The 16,446-nt window shown below is 37.3% G+C and overlaps 1 protein-coding gene across 2 annotated transcripts in view; it reads left to right on the top strand.

Annotated features, from left to right (window-relative positions):
- The window catches only part of ZFAND3 (zinc finger AN1-type containing 3), a 148,053-nt gene extending 133,336 nt beyond the window's left edge, over positions 1-14,717 (top strand). For both annotated transcript variants that reach the window (XM_068401274.1, XM_068401284.1), the window contains one exon: positions 12,046-14,717. In XM_068401274.1, coding sequence (XP_068257375.1) covers positions 12,046-12,200 — 155 coding nt within the window. In that variant the 3' untranslated portion in view covers positions 12,201-14,717. The remainder of the gene's footprint in view (positions 1-12,045) is intronic.
- The last annotated feature ends 1,729 nt before the right edge of the window (positions 14,718-16,446 follow it).

Below are 16,446 nucleotides of genomic sequence, written 5' to 3'. Positions count from 1 at the left end.
GGAGATGAGGCGCTTGTTTGGATTGTGCCAGAGTAAATTTGGAATGATTTGATTTACTCAGTTAATTTAGAAATTATCTTCAAAAGGACAGGAAGAAAGAAAGAAACTTGAATAGATCAAAAAAAGAAACTCTGACAACGTTTTCATCCTTGTACAAAGTAGTCCAACATGTATTGAAACTGATGTTTCTCTTAAAACTCAGTAAAAAATTAAATCATGGTTCCATTTCCATGGAACGTTTTTCTGTGGAGAAGAATTTGTAATGGCACTGGTAAATTCACTTTCTAGATGGATAAGGTTTATCTGGTACAAACCAAAATGGCTTCAGGACATGATTATGTATAACAGATGTACTTCCATTGATTAAAATTAAATATGCGCACTGCTTCTGGAGATTGAGTCAACCAGTTCAATAAGAAGTATTAAAGGAAAAATAAATCTTATTAGTACCTGGTTACATATCATAATTCCGGCAAGTCTTCCTGCCAGGCCTTAAGATGTACCATATTCAGCTGTCTTCAGTTGACTGTTCTCCTAAGATAGTTGCTCCCAGAATAGTACTTTTGCCTCAGCCATTCCACTAATGCCTAGCATCTTAGCTTACATTGCTGCAAGTATTTTAAAAAACAAAACAAAACACTCTTGAAGTTTGAATTCAAACTCAAAGGGGTTTTTTGTTTTGTTTTATTTTACAAAGATGTTATCCCAAGACTGTAATTTAATTGATAGGGAATAGGAGCTGTTAACTAATGTTGGTCTCTCTGAGAGTACTCTCTCTGAGTATTCTGAAAATACTAGAAATTGAACAGTTAAAAGCAATTGACTAATTGGTGTATCATGGGTTCCAAGGATAGGACTGAGAAAAACACTTTAGTGTCTAGGCTATTGAAAAGCTGTCCACAGCTTTAAAAGTGTAAATGGAGTTCATGGTCTGCTTATAATTAGGAATCATGAAATACAGTTTGAAAAGGCTGTAGTATATTCCTCCAGCTGTTCAACTAATGTGGGTTTCTTACAGCATGGACTCATTTTGATTCTTCCACCATGCTACCCAAAGCTCTGCAACAGGTGACTCTCTTGATTTAGTAATGTATACTGAACCTTTCAGTTACCTTCCTTTAGTCCCAATCAATACATGTAATTGAAATGGGTCAGTTGGTCTCTTAAGTCCTCGAGTTCTCCTTAAATAAAACAAGTTAGCATGTTCCTTTTAAAAAATAAACAACAAAAAAAAAAGGTTTTATTTTGACACTGCTGATGTGGTAAGTCCTTCAGTATATAACCTTCAGGTGGTTTTTGCAGGCATACTACAGGATGAGGGAAAAAAAAAAAAGGCATTTTGTTGGTGTGCCACATTAGGTCTCTTCTTCTATACATACCTGTAACTGTGGTTACAGAAGAAAGAAGCATATGTGTAAAGTAAAAGAAGATGCAATTTTTAATTGTCCTGTATGCACAAGAGACACATGGCCCAGTGAACTTGAACATAAAAATCTAGCTGAGACTATCTTATTTCTAATTCCATCTCTTTCAATACCTTTAGGGAAGTAATTTTCTCAGTCTTTGAGTCATTTTTATCTTATCAGAAAAATGAAGATAATAGCCACCTACCTCCCAGATGTTAAAGGAAACATTTTTGAAGGTTAAAGTGCTCTACCTTTTCTAATCACAATTCTTTCTTTACAGTGTTCTTATTTATCCAGAGTCTCACAGGCACACATTACAGCTTCACCAGGACTGTGCACTTAGAAAGCTTCTGCTGGTCATTAGGAGGCTGCTGCAGTCTGTTCTCAAAAGGAAAGATACTGCCCAGAAAGTGTCCCCCTCAAAGTGAATCAAAAAATTTGTCCATATGTTTAACAAGTAGCTACGCACATAAATACTGATTTTACTAATGTGCTTGACATTTGAAGTAAAAACTGAAGGCCCAAAAATATGCTATAATCATCTGAAAAATCCTGAAGCAACATTACCAGCTAGTTCAACTGACCATGAAGTAAAGCTTAGGTAGGGAAGAATGATGCCCAGTGAATTTTGTTGGTGAAAGTCTAAATTCTTCATAGGAAGAAGTGGGGGGAAAAAACATTACACCAATTGCTGCATCAGAACTGTGAGGAGAAAAGGGATATTGAAAGGAATTGTCAAAATTTGCCTTGAAAAGTCAGGATTCTTTTCCAGCAACTAGAGGGTTTTTCCCCTACAAACTAAATAAATAAAATATTACTTAAAGGAAAATGCCACCTGTGCTCTTAAATTCCATATCTAAGGTATAAGAAATTTTTAAAGCTAGATACTGGGACTTGAGACTACCTGGGTCTCTGCTAGAGTTCTCGGTTGCTGTGGGCCTTCTAAGGAAATGGCATGAAGATCAGCGTGCATCAGTTTTCACAAAAGTTAATAGAATAATGTTAGTCTGTGTCAGGGGCTTTTGATATTAAGTATTTCTGGCCTTGGAGGAAAGTTTCAAGAGCTGAAAAACGGTATCGATATTCTAATCACTAAGGTATAGCATTTTCTTCAGTAGGTTCTTAAAAGCAATACATTTATTTAACTGTATCTTTATATGTATTGAAATGAAAATGTTTACCCACAGAGGTGTTCGCAGCCATTAAGTGTTCCTGAATTGCTGAAAGTTACTCAAATCTGTGCATAAGTGGCGTAGAGGGGGTCCTGCCATATTCTGAACAGGAGCAGGGAATGTTGTGTATGTCTTTGCACCGAAAAAAAAGGGGAAGGGTGGAAGTGTACATCACTCTAAGCGTTTGTTTTCCTTTATGGTATAAACAGAGCTTCTGAATGGAGCTCCGTTTCCCTTTGGTTAGAAGAAGAATTACTCTTGACATAGATGGCAAGATCCTACAGGAATATAAGACTTGCAGGGAGCAGAATGTGTAATCTAAGCGACCCTGGACATACGGTGTAAATAGGGGATAAAGACATGAAGTAAATTTCATTTAGGTTTAAAAGAAATAGAGCTGCTTCTCTCCAGTGATTTGGCCAGCAGGTCTAGCTGTTGTCAGACTGTGGATCAATATGGTGCAACCTTTAGAAAGCTATTTAAACCCAAGGCATAAATAATATAATTCAGGAAATAGACTGAAAGTCAAACCTGGAATCATATTCAGCATGTGATGATTTGAAGTCAAAATACTTGCAGAATCCAGGAGAACAGTTAGAATTAATACAACGCATACAGTATGTTAGTGTAGACCCTTTCATTATTCATTCCTGTTCTTTATTAGTAGCCTTATCTTTCCTGCATTTTCATTGGGCTAAACAAAATTATACACATACATTACTGAATCACTCGGTATTGCTTGCTGTTTTAATTAAATTACTGGGCACACTTTGGCTTTTAATTAAATCCTCAGCTTCTGGGAGAAGTGTATTAGCGCAGGTGGGCTTGCTGTTGAGAGAATTCTGGAAGTATTAATTCTCATCTGGTTCTTTTGAAAATGTCAAATGCTCTGCAGCAAGGCCCTGCATTGGTGCTAGGGTAGCTCTGTCATCCATCTGTCTTTTCTCAGGAGACTTTTTTTTTTTTTAAGAAAAGACTTTACTCTCAAATCTAAATGTTCTGGGTAGGAAATAAATACTTCCTTATACACTGGTCTAGCTTATGGAAAATCTTATTTTGTAAGAGTACTACAATTTGCAATAGTGTCACCTATTATTATGGTTTACCTTCACTGTATTAGCTGTCTGCTCTTGGACACTAGGATGCCTTTTTGGCATAATTCTGCTTTTTTACTGCATATCCTGTTCTTTGAATTCATTCTCCCACATCCTACAGGATATAACCTTGTGAAACTAGGAATGATATGGGAGATGCAGTGTTGTTTCAGTGTGCTCTTGGCTCTGTAAACTGCAAATTCATGGCAGTGAATGTTCCTTTTACAAGGGCAGCAGTGATAGTAATTCCTCCTGAATATATCTTTGCAAGATCACGTTTCTTCAAAAAAGCAAACTCTTCTCACCTGCCCAAAGTCTAAGCTTTTAATTTTGAACCTAGCTTTTCCTCTGCCTCAAGTTAGTTGTATATTGGTGTTCACTGTCTGACATCACTGTTGATGCTGCAAGTTGTTTGGAGCAAAATGGTTCCTTTGAAAATTCTCTTGTTAAATTAAACTCACCATTTTGCCTTTGTGCTTCAACAATTGTGCAAGTCTTCTGGAGAAAAGTGTTTCTTTCAGTTATATTGAGAAAGTATGTGACAAATTAAAATGCTAATTTCTGTGAAGTTGCATCTATCACCGTAGCTGAAGTGGGATCATACCCCAGTTCTGTAGACATTTCACAACAGTGGTAGCCCACCATTTGTGCTAGCTGCTAAGTCAGCTTGTGGATTCACAGTTACTGCTTGTGCCTATCTGCTGTGGATTGCAACTTAGACAAAAAATTGAGGACAGTGTGTAAGGTTGGCAGGGGAGCCTACAGATGAAGTGTGTAGGTCAGTGACTTCTGAAGTGTAAAGCAGTTTAGAAATGAGTATTGCATGCTGCATCCATGGGAGTAATCATGTACTGAAGTTGCTCTGTTAGACTGTATTCAACACATGTTGGCCTTAGCTCTTGAATCTATAGAGGGGTGAAGAAGTTGTGATGTAAAAGTAGTTACTCTAATGTGCATATGTTCTGTAGAGCAAGGGAAATATTTGGTCCAAACCAAAAGATTTAACCACTGCTACTCTGTGGTACATGGTGGAACTGAGATATGATCCTGTCTGAGACCTGCAGTATTTAATAAGACCTGACCCCCAGCAAACTTTTTTAATTGCAGTTTAATATTACAAAGCAGGTATGCTGTATTTATTGCTTTGATTCATTGAGGATTCTTTGAAATTCAGAAATAATTTCCTGAAAACCTCAGTTCTGTTCCTGAAGATGTGCCCTACTTCTGTGGAGTTGGTATCCACTAGAGCAAAAGCAGGACTTGAATCTAGGAGAGCACCATATCTTAATTTTTCCCACTCCAAATACACTGTCTCCGAAGAAACAGGAGGAAACTGTTTTGAGTTGTTCTTCTTGGTTCCAAAGTCAAGGAGTAAAATAGCGTCTTATGTAGAACCTCCTTAAGAATTGTTGATTTAAAAAAAAAGAAAAACCTAAAAAATCAGCATGTGCTCTGTCCTCAAGTGATATAAATTCTCTATTCAAAATTTGTATCACATTTAACATAGGAAAAAATAGTTTGGCAGCTTTCTGTGCAAGTAGTAAGGAAAGCGAAATTGAAAGTAGCACAAATTGTGATAAAAGGTAGTTTGTTTGCAGTGTCTCCACAGTGCAAAACTGCATCTCTTGCATACTCCCGAAAGCAGCTTCCCTGGCTTACAATCCTCAAGAAAATAGACAGAAGACACTTTGAAACACAATTTTTACGTGACTAAACTTGGAAATACAAAGTCTTTGCCTTGCAGTCTAAAGAATGCTTGCAGAATCTTCAACCGTACCTGTCCAGTGGCTGTTACAGGATTAAGATGATGTCATCTTTCTTTTGTATACAATTTCTTCCATTCATTTCCTGGGCAGTTTATTTCACTAATAGCTTTTTTGTCTTTCATGCATGCTCATACATATTGCTTTACCCTCTTTGTGGTAGACAGCAAAATAGAGCAAGAAAGGAAAAAACAAATCTTTATTCCTTTCTTTTCTCCTGAGCATAAACCCTGTAGCAGAAATACAAAATGAATCTGCAGCATCTCGTAAGCATCCTGAATCTCAGACATAAGATCTTATGTAGCAACACAGGCGTCACAGAGCTGTGTGCTTCTAGCATGAAACCTGAGATTATGACTGACTTGAGAGCAGGATGAGAGTCCCAAGTGCACATCCAGTCCCAGGGACAGATTGGCAGATTTAAAGAAACCTTCTAAGGTGTCTTATATCACCTCTTTTCCTCTTTTTGATTCAGTTATTGATCATTTTGGTAGTAATGAGTAAGTATAGACGATCTATCTAAAGAAGAAAATATTGAAAGGCAAGTTGCAGTGACTGTAGCAAATGGTTAGAAAAATAAGTTAATAAGGTGAGTTATGTACACTTCTTCCTACTGTGTGTTTCCTGAATCTTTTGCAGCTGTGCTGTTTGTGAGGGCATGTGGAACTGAAATGCCTTGAGAGGGCAATTTTTAAGATACTGTGCATTCACCATCCACTCTTCTTGGAGTGGAAATGATAGAAGGGACTGCCTCAAGCTATGTTTTGTGGAGTTTTAATAAATACATCTATTTCGTTAAAAAGCTTCACTGTAATGTGGCTTACTCCCCTTTGCCCTTGGGAAGGAATGACAAGATTCCACTCAATCAAAGTCTATGACATCTTGCAAAGCTGGGAAAGGGAAACAGGAGAATAGTTTAGCTCACTTATTTCCAAAAGCTTGATGTTTAACTTGTTGGGAATTGGTTTTGTTTTATATAAAAATGTCAGTAAAACTGAATGTTCCTTGAGTTGTGTAATGAAATCTGACAATGCCAGTGCAGAGCATTCCCCACAGAAGAGAAAAAAAGAGATAATGAGAGTATATGCAAGAATGGAGATGTCTAGAAGGAGAATAATAGAATCTGATACCAGCAGACTAGAATATTTTTATACTGTGAAATAGCAGTGCATACAAGCTGCACTGGAAGTTTTGCTAGGCTGGACTACAGGACACTTTTACTTCCTTCCATTGCTGGATCTTCTTTTAGAACAATCTCCAGAATATCAGGGGAACAATCTAGATTATATTGAAATCCAGAGAGCAGGTGTTTTCTGAGGTACTTGATGCACAAGTCTTTAGGATCTTGGCTTTGTATCTTGGTAGTTATTTGTTCTCTTCTTACATTCATTTCTTACCTATTCCATGTCTTGAAAAAAAGAAAAAAAAATATTTCCCTCCCACACTTTTAAAAATAGCGTTATTGTTAGTATCAGTTACAACACATTTAGTCATCTTTCCAGTTGGAAGGGATGGGGGAGATGCAGAAACATTGTTTTGGGGATTATTAGGCTCTTTTGGGGAATGATGTCCAATTATTTTGAACAGTGCTGCAGCAGCACATATCACTGCATGAGCTAATCTTCTCTGCTGGTTAATCTGTCTGGTTTTGCTGTGTTGCATGATATCCTGTGGATATGTTCACCTTTTAAAGATATGTTACAATCTGTTCTTGCACAGAAATCTGCATATAGACTCACACATACTTTGCTAGATAATACACCTTTGGTAGAGAATTTTTGCAGCACCTTCATCTTTTAAGGTTACAAGGTATTTTTAAGTTCTGTTTGAACCTCTTATTGATTAGAATTTCAAATTAGCAAGAAAGGTAAAATTTCTTGTGAAACACATGAAGAAGCCCAAGCATACAGCACAGAATTCTGTATAGTACTAAGTCTATGCCATTATTAAGACTACTTTTGAACAGGCTTTGTATAGGGTATCTATACAAACACAAGTTGCTTATTAAATAAAATTTGGAAACGGCTGCAAATTCTGGCAGTTTTGAACTTTTGCCTTTTGACTTGGGAATGAAAATGATAAGTAGCAGTACTAGTGGGCAGGTAAGGTGGTTTTAAAGTGTCAGAAGCTCTGATTTTGTATGGTAATTGTGGCAGCATGCAACTACTTTTTAGTAATACACATCATGTTTCAAATAGGAACACTTTTAAATGTTTTTAAGCTATTCCATAAATGTGTAAGCTGTATAAATATTTAATAGGTTTGTTTGGCACTTTCACCACTTCTCAAAACATGCGCACACACAAAACAAATCTCTCTTCCTTTAGCAGCTTTCTGAATGTCTCATCAATGAGATTAGGACCAGAATCTTGGTGCAGAAGAAAAAGGAGCTTCCTTTCTATTGTGATGCTATTCACGTAGCAGGGATCATTATATTTATTATATATCTTATGTAACAGTGTGATGTTCTCCAGCGGTACACTAGAAGACTCTGGGGCTGCTCCATGCCTGGCCACTACAGCAGTCCCACCACTGTGCAGTGCTTTTCCATAGGTAGTTTGCAGTAATCCAATTACTGGGCGTTTGTGCCACATTCTAGAAAGTCTGACCACTTTCTGTTGAGTTAACAAAGAGAAAAAAAGAAATTTAAATAAATCAGGGACCCTCCAAAATGACAATTTGGCTTTTGTGTTGTGGATTATTATGCCATTTAGTTGAATTGTTTCTGATGCTTCACATATCATTTTGTTGGTATTTTAGCAGCTTACTGTTTTCAGAATTTGAAGACAGAAAGTTAAGAATTAAATGTAGGTTTTAGTTTAAATATTTGCTTATTGTCATTCCATATTCCCATCAATCCAATACTCTTGAATGTAATAATGAGGAAAACGCAGTCATTTTTTATCACCCACACAGAGTGAACTGTAGGTCTGTGGTATTCTCTGGTCTTGAATATGGAAGGTTAGTCTTCTGTCCTCTCCAATTGCCTTTTCCCAGCAGGTTCCCCAGGAATGATAAAAGCGACTTCAGAGTTGCTTGTGTGCGATCTTAGACTTCCTTTGAATGATGTTTTTTGCACGTCCTATGCAAAAGACTCATCTGTATGGGTACAGGTAAGGCAGAGATGGTGCACTGCTTTATGGCTTTAGCCATTTATGCTGTGGTGATGAAATGGAAGAGAATTTTTGATGATATATTGTGAAATAGTTGCTGGGGTGCTTAGAGGAGCTCAAAGGTTTTGAGGCACTACATAACGTTTTTCCAAGACATTTGCATTAGAGGCCCAAGGAGCAGGTGATTCATAGTTTACTTCTAACATCAGAAAACAAGAGTTGCAATGCTGTGAGATGTATTGTTACATTTATTAGACTGAAATCTGTGCTTAGGAAGTCTGGCATATTTTTGGTTGATGACTAGAGTAAACTAACTAGGGTTGGCAGATGGATCCCCTTTTCCAATGCTCTTTCCTCTAGCAGAAAGTTATTTATTTTGTCTTTTAGTTATAGTGTGCTAAAAGCAGCACTTCTGCAGTAAAATCCTTTAGGGGAGACAAGCTGTATTTGATATCTTCCCATAATGAACTTAACAGCAAATATACCACAAGAGTTCATTAATCTAACTTGCTTTATAACCATAAAAGCAGAGTTCTCGGGAGAAAAGGTTTCACCTCTAAATCTGGATTGGTTTTAAGCATCAAAATAGAAGTACATACGTTGGCCTTCCGCCCCAGTGCATGTAAGTTAATAACGGAACTGTTGTAAAAACTGATGGCCTTGATAAACCATCAGGCACTTGTGCACACATGGACCACAGAACGTCCACTCTGATTTCCAGACCACTGAAGAAGTAAAGAGTGAATATAGCAGTAATAACTTAATTGAATATGTCCACTCTGACCTAATGAAAAAATGTGCAGAACTACTGTTACTCAACTAGCTACTATGTAACAGTAGTCAAGTCCTTTGAATTTTAAACAAAACCTACAAAAATACATGTTCCAATCTTTCGAGTGATTTAGGCATTTGGAGCAATGGGACTCAAGATCTGAAGTCTCTTTTGGAAATGAGATGTCCAGAAGATCCCCATTGCTAATTCAACAAGAAGAAACCCCCTCCATAAGAACAGCCAATATATGCAAAACTATCTTTAGTAATGTTCAAAATGTGCTTGGGTATTCTTTCATTAGGTATTATCAGTTCTAATTAGCAGTACATATTTAAATAGATATATGAATAACAGGTTTAGATCATTTAGTTGCTGAAATTAGAAATACTTTTCCCATAGGCTGTGAAAATGAAAATCACCTGCCATTCTTTGTGAACAGTTACTGAAATTCTGTTCAAGAATGCATAAGGAAATGACAAACAGAAAAAAATAAATACTATTTTTCATCTGGGATAAAAATAGCATACAGTACAGCTTTTCCTATATGAAAACAGGTACTCTTAAAAAGAACTAAAAAAGAAATAACGTTATGGCAGAGTACAGACTAGACTGTATTTGTGTATTTTGGCAAAGTAGAAAGGAACATCATGAAGTTAACACTGGTCTGCAAAAGGCAGGAGGCTTTGTAGACGGTGAGGAGATGGGGCAATTGAAAGGTGATGTTTAAAAGTGATAAATCATGTTGTGTATGTATTTTCTTGTTAGATTTATAGGATTGTCAAAAGGGTCTTGCTGAAGTTGTGTAGAAGATAGTATACATGTTCAAGATGTCTTTTACATAATATTGAATAGCATTTCTACATATGCTTGTTAACCATGTGGATGACGAACTTGATTTTTGAGCTTATCTAGTCAGGTATTTACGTATCCTTGTGCCTGCAGTGGACGTTGGTTCAGTAATTTGAAGTCTTATGTCAGGAAATAAGGGAAGCCTTCAGTTCATGTTTTCTGTAAGAGAGAACTGAGTGAAATACCTGTTCAGTATTGAAACTATAGTCCAAGGATGTTTTCATTTTAACAATCAGACCTTCAATTTTTGGCACTTCAAGAAAGATATTTGTTACATTTGAGCGTGGTGTGACCCAGATTGAGGTTGAAGTGGAGGCAATGATCACAAGGGGTGAGATAGATATCAATTCCATCTGCATCTTTCCATCCATATTTCTGAATCACATATACCAATACAGAAAACTTGTCTTTTTTGCTTTCTTCCTAGAACTGGTTTTCAAAGCCAGCCACAGATAATAGACTTGTCTTTTCATAGCTGGTGCTATTGAAACAAAGAGCAAAGATAAATCAGTTTTTCTTCACATTATTTTTTTTTTAATAATTCCATGTATGATACTTTTCCCTTTGTTTTCTTAACAATCACACTAACATAAAGCTAGCCTGTTGTTCTCTCCTACAATGGATGTTTTATAGTCCAGGAGCTTGAAATACTTTACACACATTTTTATATATATGTGTGTTTAGATATATGTATGTGCGTGCATATATATCTATGCACAAACACACACAATCATTCACTCATTTTTAACATTTTTCTTCTCTCAAATATCATCATTTTGTGGTTTTAGTATCTTTTGAGCATTCAAGGAATAGCAGTAATGCTTTACATTCAGTGAGAGGCAGAGTGATGCACTTTGCACCGTCAGGCAGGAAAAATACTGCAGCGTAGGCAATATCGTACTTTGTTTCATATACCGTGGACTACATGAACCCTGTAACCGTGTGACTCTTTTTCCCTACTTTATCATCTTAATACTACTTATCGCTATGTAACATTCATTTTAGAGGTAGGAAATTTGAGGCAATTTCTTTACTGTTATAAAGTGTTAGGGCCAAATAAGAAAAAAGCTGATTTTCTTTGTAAACTAGAAGGAGATGGCTACTGAAGAGGCCCTCCTCACCTGTAGGAAAAAGTATTGCCATGTGTTTCTGAATCACACGCTTCCTGGAAAACTGAACAGCATTGACTAGCTTTAGACAAAGAGACAATAGCCTACATCTTCTCACCTACCCAGCAAGATGATGTGGCATGACATTGTCCCTATGTCAAATGCCTGTTCACCCCCCATCCTTAGATTCAGAACAGTTCATGAAGAGAAGCTTCTGAAAACTGGAATAGTAGTGGAGTGAACTCTTCCGCAGTCGCTGCCAACTTGGGGTGCTGGCAGTAAGGAGGAAGCGAGGTGCTTAGATTTAACAGTTCTGACTGGAATGCCTGCTTGGGAGCTAAATCTGAAGTACCATAGGTATGCATTTCAGAAATGACATTCTACTCCACATAAAGTAGAAAAGATCTCACTGAAGGTGATCAGCTTTTTTTTTTAAAAAAACATTAGCTTTGTTACTATCTGGACATACCTCGTTTAGATGATTTTGGGGACTTCCTCTATAAGATGAGAGGATGGTAAAAAAAAACCCAGAACTAATATGACTTGAGCTTTGATACTGTGTTGATAAATACTCAAGAAAATGCAGTAAATAATCAGATATTTATTAATACCCTATAAGGAAGATAGGTAAAAACGTAAAGCTGGCATTAATTTTTGAGAACTCAGTAATCCCCCAGCAGGTGATCCTTCACTTCTGATTCAGGTAAGATCCTGCCACTTTAACCAAGTTCCTAACTGTATTCTTTTTTTCTTCCTTTCCATGGTAGGTTATGTGTTCTGTATGTTACATCGCCTGCCTGAACAACATGACTGCACATTTGACCACATGGGACGTGGGCGTGAGGAAGCCATTATGAAAATGGTGAAACTGGATCGGAAAGTAGGGAGATCTTGCCAACGCATTGGTGAAGGATGTTCCTGAGTGCAAGACTGCAACCAAATGCTGTTCTCTTAGTTCACTAATGTTAGCCTTATTTAGGACAAAGTCAGCCAGACACCTTGTACTAGGCAAGTTTCAGACTACAGCCAATCAGTTTCCTTTCTTTAGCCAACCGTCCTGGTACTGTAGTTTAGGGGTTGATGGTGGTTGAAATTGATTTCTGGCTGGTTACTAAGGTGCCTGCTAGCCACCGTATAAAAACAAAACATGAAGAAATATTATTTTTGAGCATGGCTAGTGGATTTAAACAAAACAAGAAAAATCCAAAGGCTTCTGTTATTGCTGGAGTCACTCTAAAAGCCTTACGCTGGAAACATTCCAGCTGCAGAGTTAGAACAAATAGTTGTATAGAAGCTGGTGTAAAAGTTTGCTATGCACATGGCTTTCGGACAAACTGTTTAATGTGCAGCCTTTCACCTCTTCACTGCTAGTGAATCCTGAGGAGGTGAAATACTACTAAGAGCAGCAACTGCAGCTGCTTAAGCCCAGAAGACCTGACTGGTCACTCGTGCCTTCATCGCGTGTGGCTTTTGAGTTAGGCAGTGTCACCAGCATCAGGGATTCTGTTGGGGTAGGAACATCTTTCTGGTTCTTCCCAGGAAGCCAAAAAGAAAGGGGGACAGAGATTCTTATGAAAAATTTTTATATCTATCTTACTATAATGAACCTATCAGGGTTGTTTTTTTTCCTTTCTTCTCAGTTAAATTATGATCTCACTTTAAAGCCAACTCCATCCCAGAGCAGTAAATGGTGCATACTTTTTACATGGCATCCACAGAGATTCTACGAGTTGTGTGAACAGATTCCATATACCTTGAGCAGTGCAGCCATTCCCACTGGCCGAAACCTGATTGGCTCTTGTTTGCCTTTTGCTAAGTGCAGGTATCTGATAAGTGATCAAATAAGGCTAATTCACAGCACAGTAGCCATGGCTGGATTCTACAGACTGACTTTCTGTAGCTAGACTTATATATTGGGGGAAAAAAAAAAAAAGGACATTTTTGTAGCAAACAGAATTCAGTAACAGTATTGGGGAACAACCAGTAAAACACCCTTTATCAGATAGAGTTTGTGTTCCTCGCTTCCAGAGTGTCAATGAGATAATCAAATGGGCTCTATCAGCCCTGTTTCTATGCAGCTGAACACTCTCATGAAAATCTCTGCCCGCATCTATTGCAAAGCAAGTGTAGCAAGTGAATGTGAAAAGCATTACATGGAGTAGAATGTTTTGGATCTGTTTAGGCTTATGGTTCTGTGATACAGTATGTCACGTTGAGCTGAGCTGATCTGAACTGAATTTCACCAGTCTTGTCAGTTTAGAAACAAAAAAGCAAACAGAATAATCGGCATGTCTCCTGCTGCACACAGGGTTTATGCAGGTTAAAAGGATTTGTACCTATGTGGCCCAGCTTATTCCTGAGTGAATTTAGCTTCTCAGTCTATTAGTAAGGTGTTAACAATCAGGTAAATTTGTAAGAAAACCTGAGGGAGGGAAAGATTTTGTCTCATCTTCAAATACTGGGCAGATACAAAACATCAGAGGGGTGAAGTAATGTGTCACTTGAAAAACCCCAGCATTTTGGGAGTAAGCTTGTGTGAGTCCTCCTCCATTCTACTCGTTACAGGTAACTAATTCCTTACAGGCCAAATGATATTGTTACTTTGGTAGCCAGCTAGGAGCATTTAACAAGGAGACAACTAATTTAAAAAAAAAAAAAAAGAATAATATATATATATGCCTCTCCACACACACACACTCACCATCTGACTGTATTAGCATTAATTAACCATGAAGCAAATCAGAAGTGTCCCATCGTTATAAAATGCAAGCTATCCAAAAGGGAAGCTGTTTTTTTTAATTATTGTTGTTATTCAAGAATATGAAACCAGCAGCAAAATCTTCTGTATATGCTGCATTTTCAGGAAATGGTCCTGGTGAGAGGGACTGTCCAAGGATATTATTTACATTTGCTGTGAGGAGTTTAAAAACCGATAGATTTTGGTGGCTGCTGTGATACGCACTTTCTTTTCCTACAAAATCCTATCATAGCATTTGATGGGCATTCTGATTTATACACACGACTTTTCTGCATTAATACTGAAGATGCTATTTTGTTCCTCCTTAATATTCTCTTTTATCTCGTTACAAGTGCACAGATGGTTTCAAGGCAGTTCTTGAGAGAACACTACTTAAAGTTCATGTGAATTATGGACAATGTTCACGTTAAACAAAAAAGTTGGGGAGGGGGTTGTTCCTTTGCAGTATCTGTTCTGTGAAGTTTGTTAAACGTACAGAAAGCTTAAGTTCTTGTATCTTAAAAGAAGATCTTATTTAACCCTTTTGTGTTCTAGATTTACTTACACATGTAGCCTAGAGCTCAGTTTTAGTTTAACATTGTGAAAATATTAAAAGAATCTTGTAACTTTATTCTTTTTCCTCCTGCTAAAAAAAATTAAACCAATCAGATTAAAGTTTGAATTCCTTTCTGCCTATTCCAACAGGTCTTGCTATTTTGCACCATTTCTGCTGCAAGTTCATGTAAGAAATATGAAGGGGGAACGTACCAATGTTAGGCCAGTAACTTCAAGCTGAATTTGCAATGGGTGGAAGGTGGACAGTATTTTCTGCCAGTTTGGAAGGGGAGGGTAGTATTTCTGCTGGGTTCAAGTTTAGTGATTTATTTTGTAAGCAAATCTGGCTAAACCTACTGTAACCTGAGTATTGGTCAATTTAATTTTGAGGTTAGATCCAGTAATCAAATGAACAAGTTGTTCATACTCTTAAGCCAAATGCATACTGTGCACTGTATCATTGGCATCAAAGTTTTCAAATGTCTTAAATGTTCTTTCACACATTTTGAGAACTTCTGCACCTAGAGTAGCTGTATTCCAAATCCTAATGGAATGTACTTGTAACTGATAAGTAGAGGAATAATTATTGTTTCTTACTCACTTAGATGCTAGAAACAGTTTGTTTCTACTACACAAGACTTACTTAAAAAACAATGGACTGTATTAGAGAGAGAGAGAATATCAAGGTCACTATTTAACAACAATTTTGAAAATAGTTTGGAATTGAAATTGTACCTGGTTCATGGGACATGTACACCCATTTTTTCCTCAAGTTAGTATGGTACTTTCAATTATAACACTGTGTGATTCTTGGACAAGATGGCTGTGTTATAGTAAAGGTAAGTTATGTGAAACAGCTCTGCCTTTTCATCGTGTTTCAAGCCTATAGCTCGGTGCAAGCCAGGACTTCAAGGAAAAGTAAGAATTGCCCCTGAAGGTTACTATGCCAGACCCTGTCCTTAATTGCACCGGTTTCTGTTTTGAAGCAGTTTAGTGTCTTTGCTTCTCATTCAAGGAACTGTAAAATGAGGTACTTGAGAATATGAACTACTCTTGTAGTTCATGAAGAGATTGTAGCCAGTTCACACTGGAAGTAATTTTGTATGCTCCTGGGAACTTTTATACCTAGAAAACAAATGTAAACATTTCAGAGAATACTGCTTAAAATGGACTATGTTTATTGGCACCAGGTGTTTATTTCATCACTCAAATACCTGATTAAAATTCTGCACACAGAACAAAAATAATACAAGCGGTAGTAAGCTGTGGTTCAACACAAAAGCTGATGTGGCAGGAGCTACTGTATAAGGATACAGTTCTAGTGTAACCAGTTCATAATCTCATGCTTAGCTGAGACTGTGTCTGTACATACTTTGCTACACAAAGGACAGCACTGGAGAAACAGTGCATAAGATTAAACTGTTCAAAAGTATTCACAGTACACATTTTAAATGGTGAACTTGTGCAATAGTGGGCTTTATCTCTTGCTATCAGCAGCTTCTCCAGGAGAACAAACTTTAATGCTGCTGGAAAGAGCCACTCTTAATAACAGTTCTCAAAGGCATCAGTGAGAAGGACGTATTTTTGCTTTCGCTTCTTAGTCTTCATTCATTTTTCCCTTTTGTTGAGGCAGCCAGCATGGGCAGGTGGGCATTTGAAAGTAGTTCTGCTTGAATGTTGCTCCTTATGGCTTTTCAGTACTCACCACACGGAAAAAAAGAATCAACTTTGTTCTTCTTGCAAGCCCCTGCACGTTAGTTCAAGCAGATTAAAATACGGACATTGGTCTATAGAAGTGGTAACCTCCTTGTGTATTTTACTACAGTGATTGATAGACTATTTCTGCAATTAACTGGAACTCAATGCAGACATGCTT

Source organism: Nyctibius grandis, chromosome 1 (assembly GCF_013368605.1).
Source record: "Nyctibius grandis isolate bNycGra1 chromosome 1, bNycGra1.pri, whole genome shotgun sequence".
NCBI lineage: Eukaryota > Metazoa > Chordata > Aves > Nyctibiiformes > Nyctibiidae > Nyctibius > Nyctibius grandis.
The sequence above is the reverse complement of the archived record's forward strand: the minus strand, read 5'-3'. Positions and strand labels throughout refer to the sequence as shown.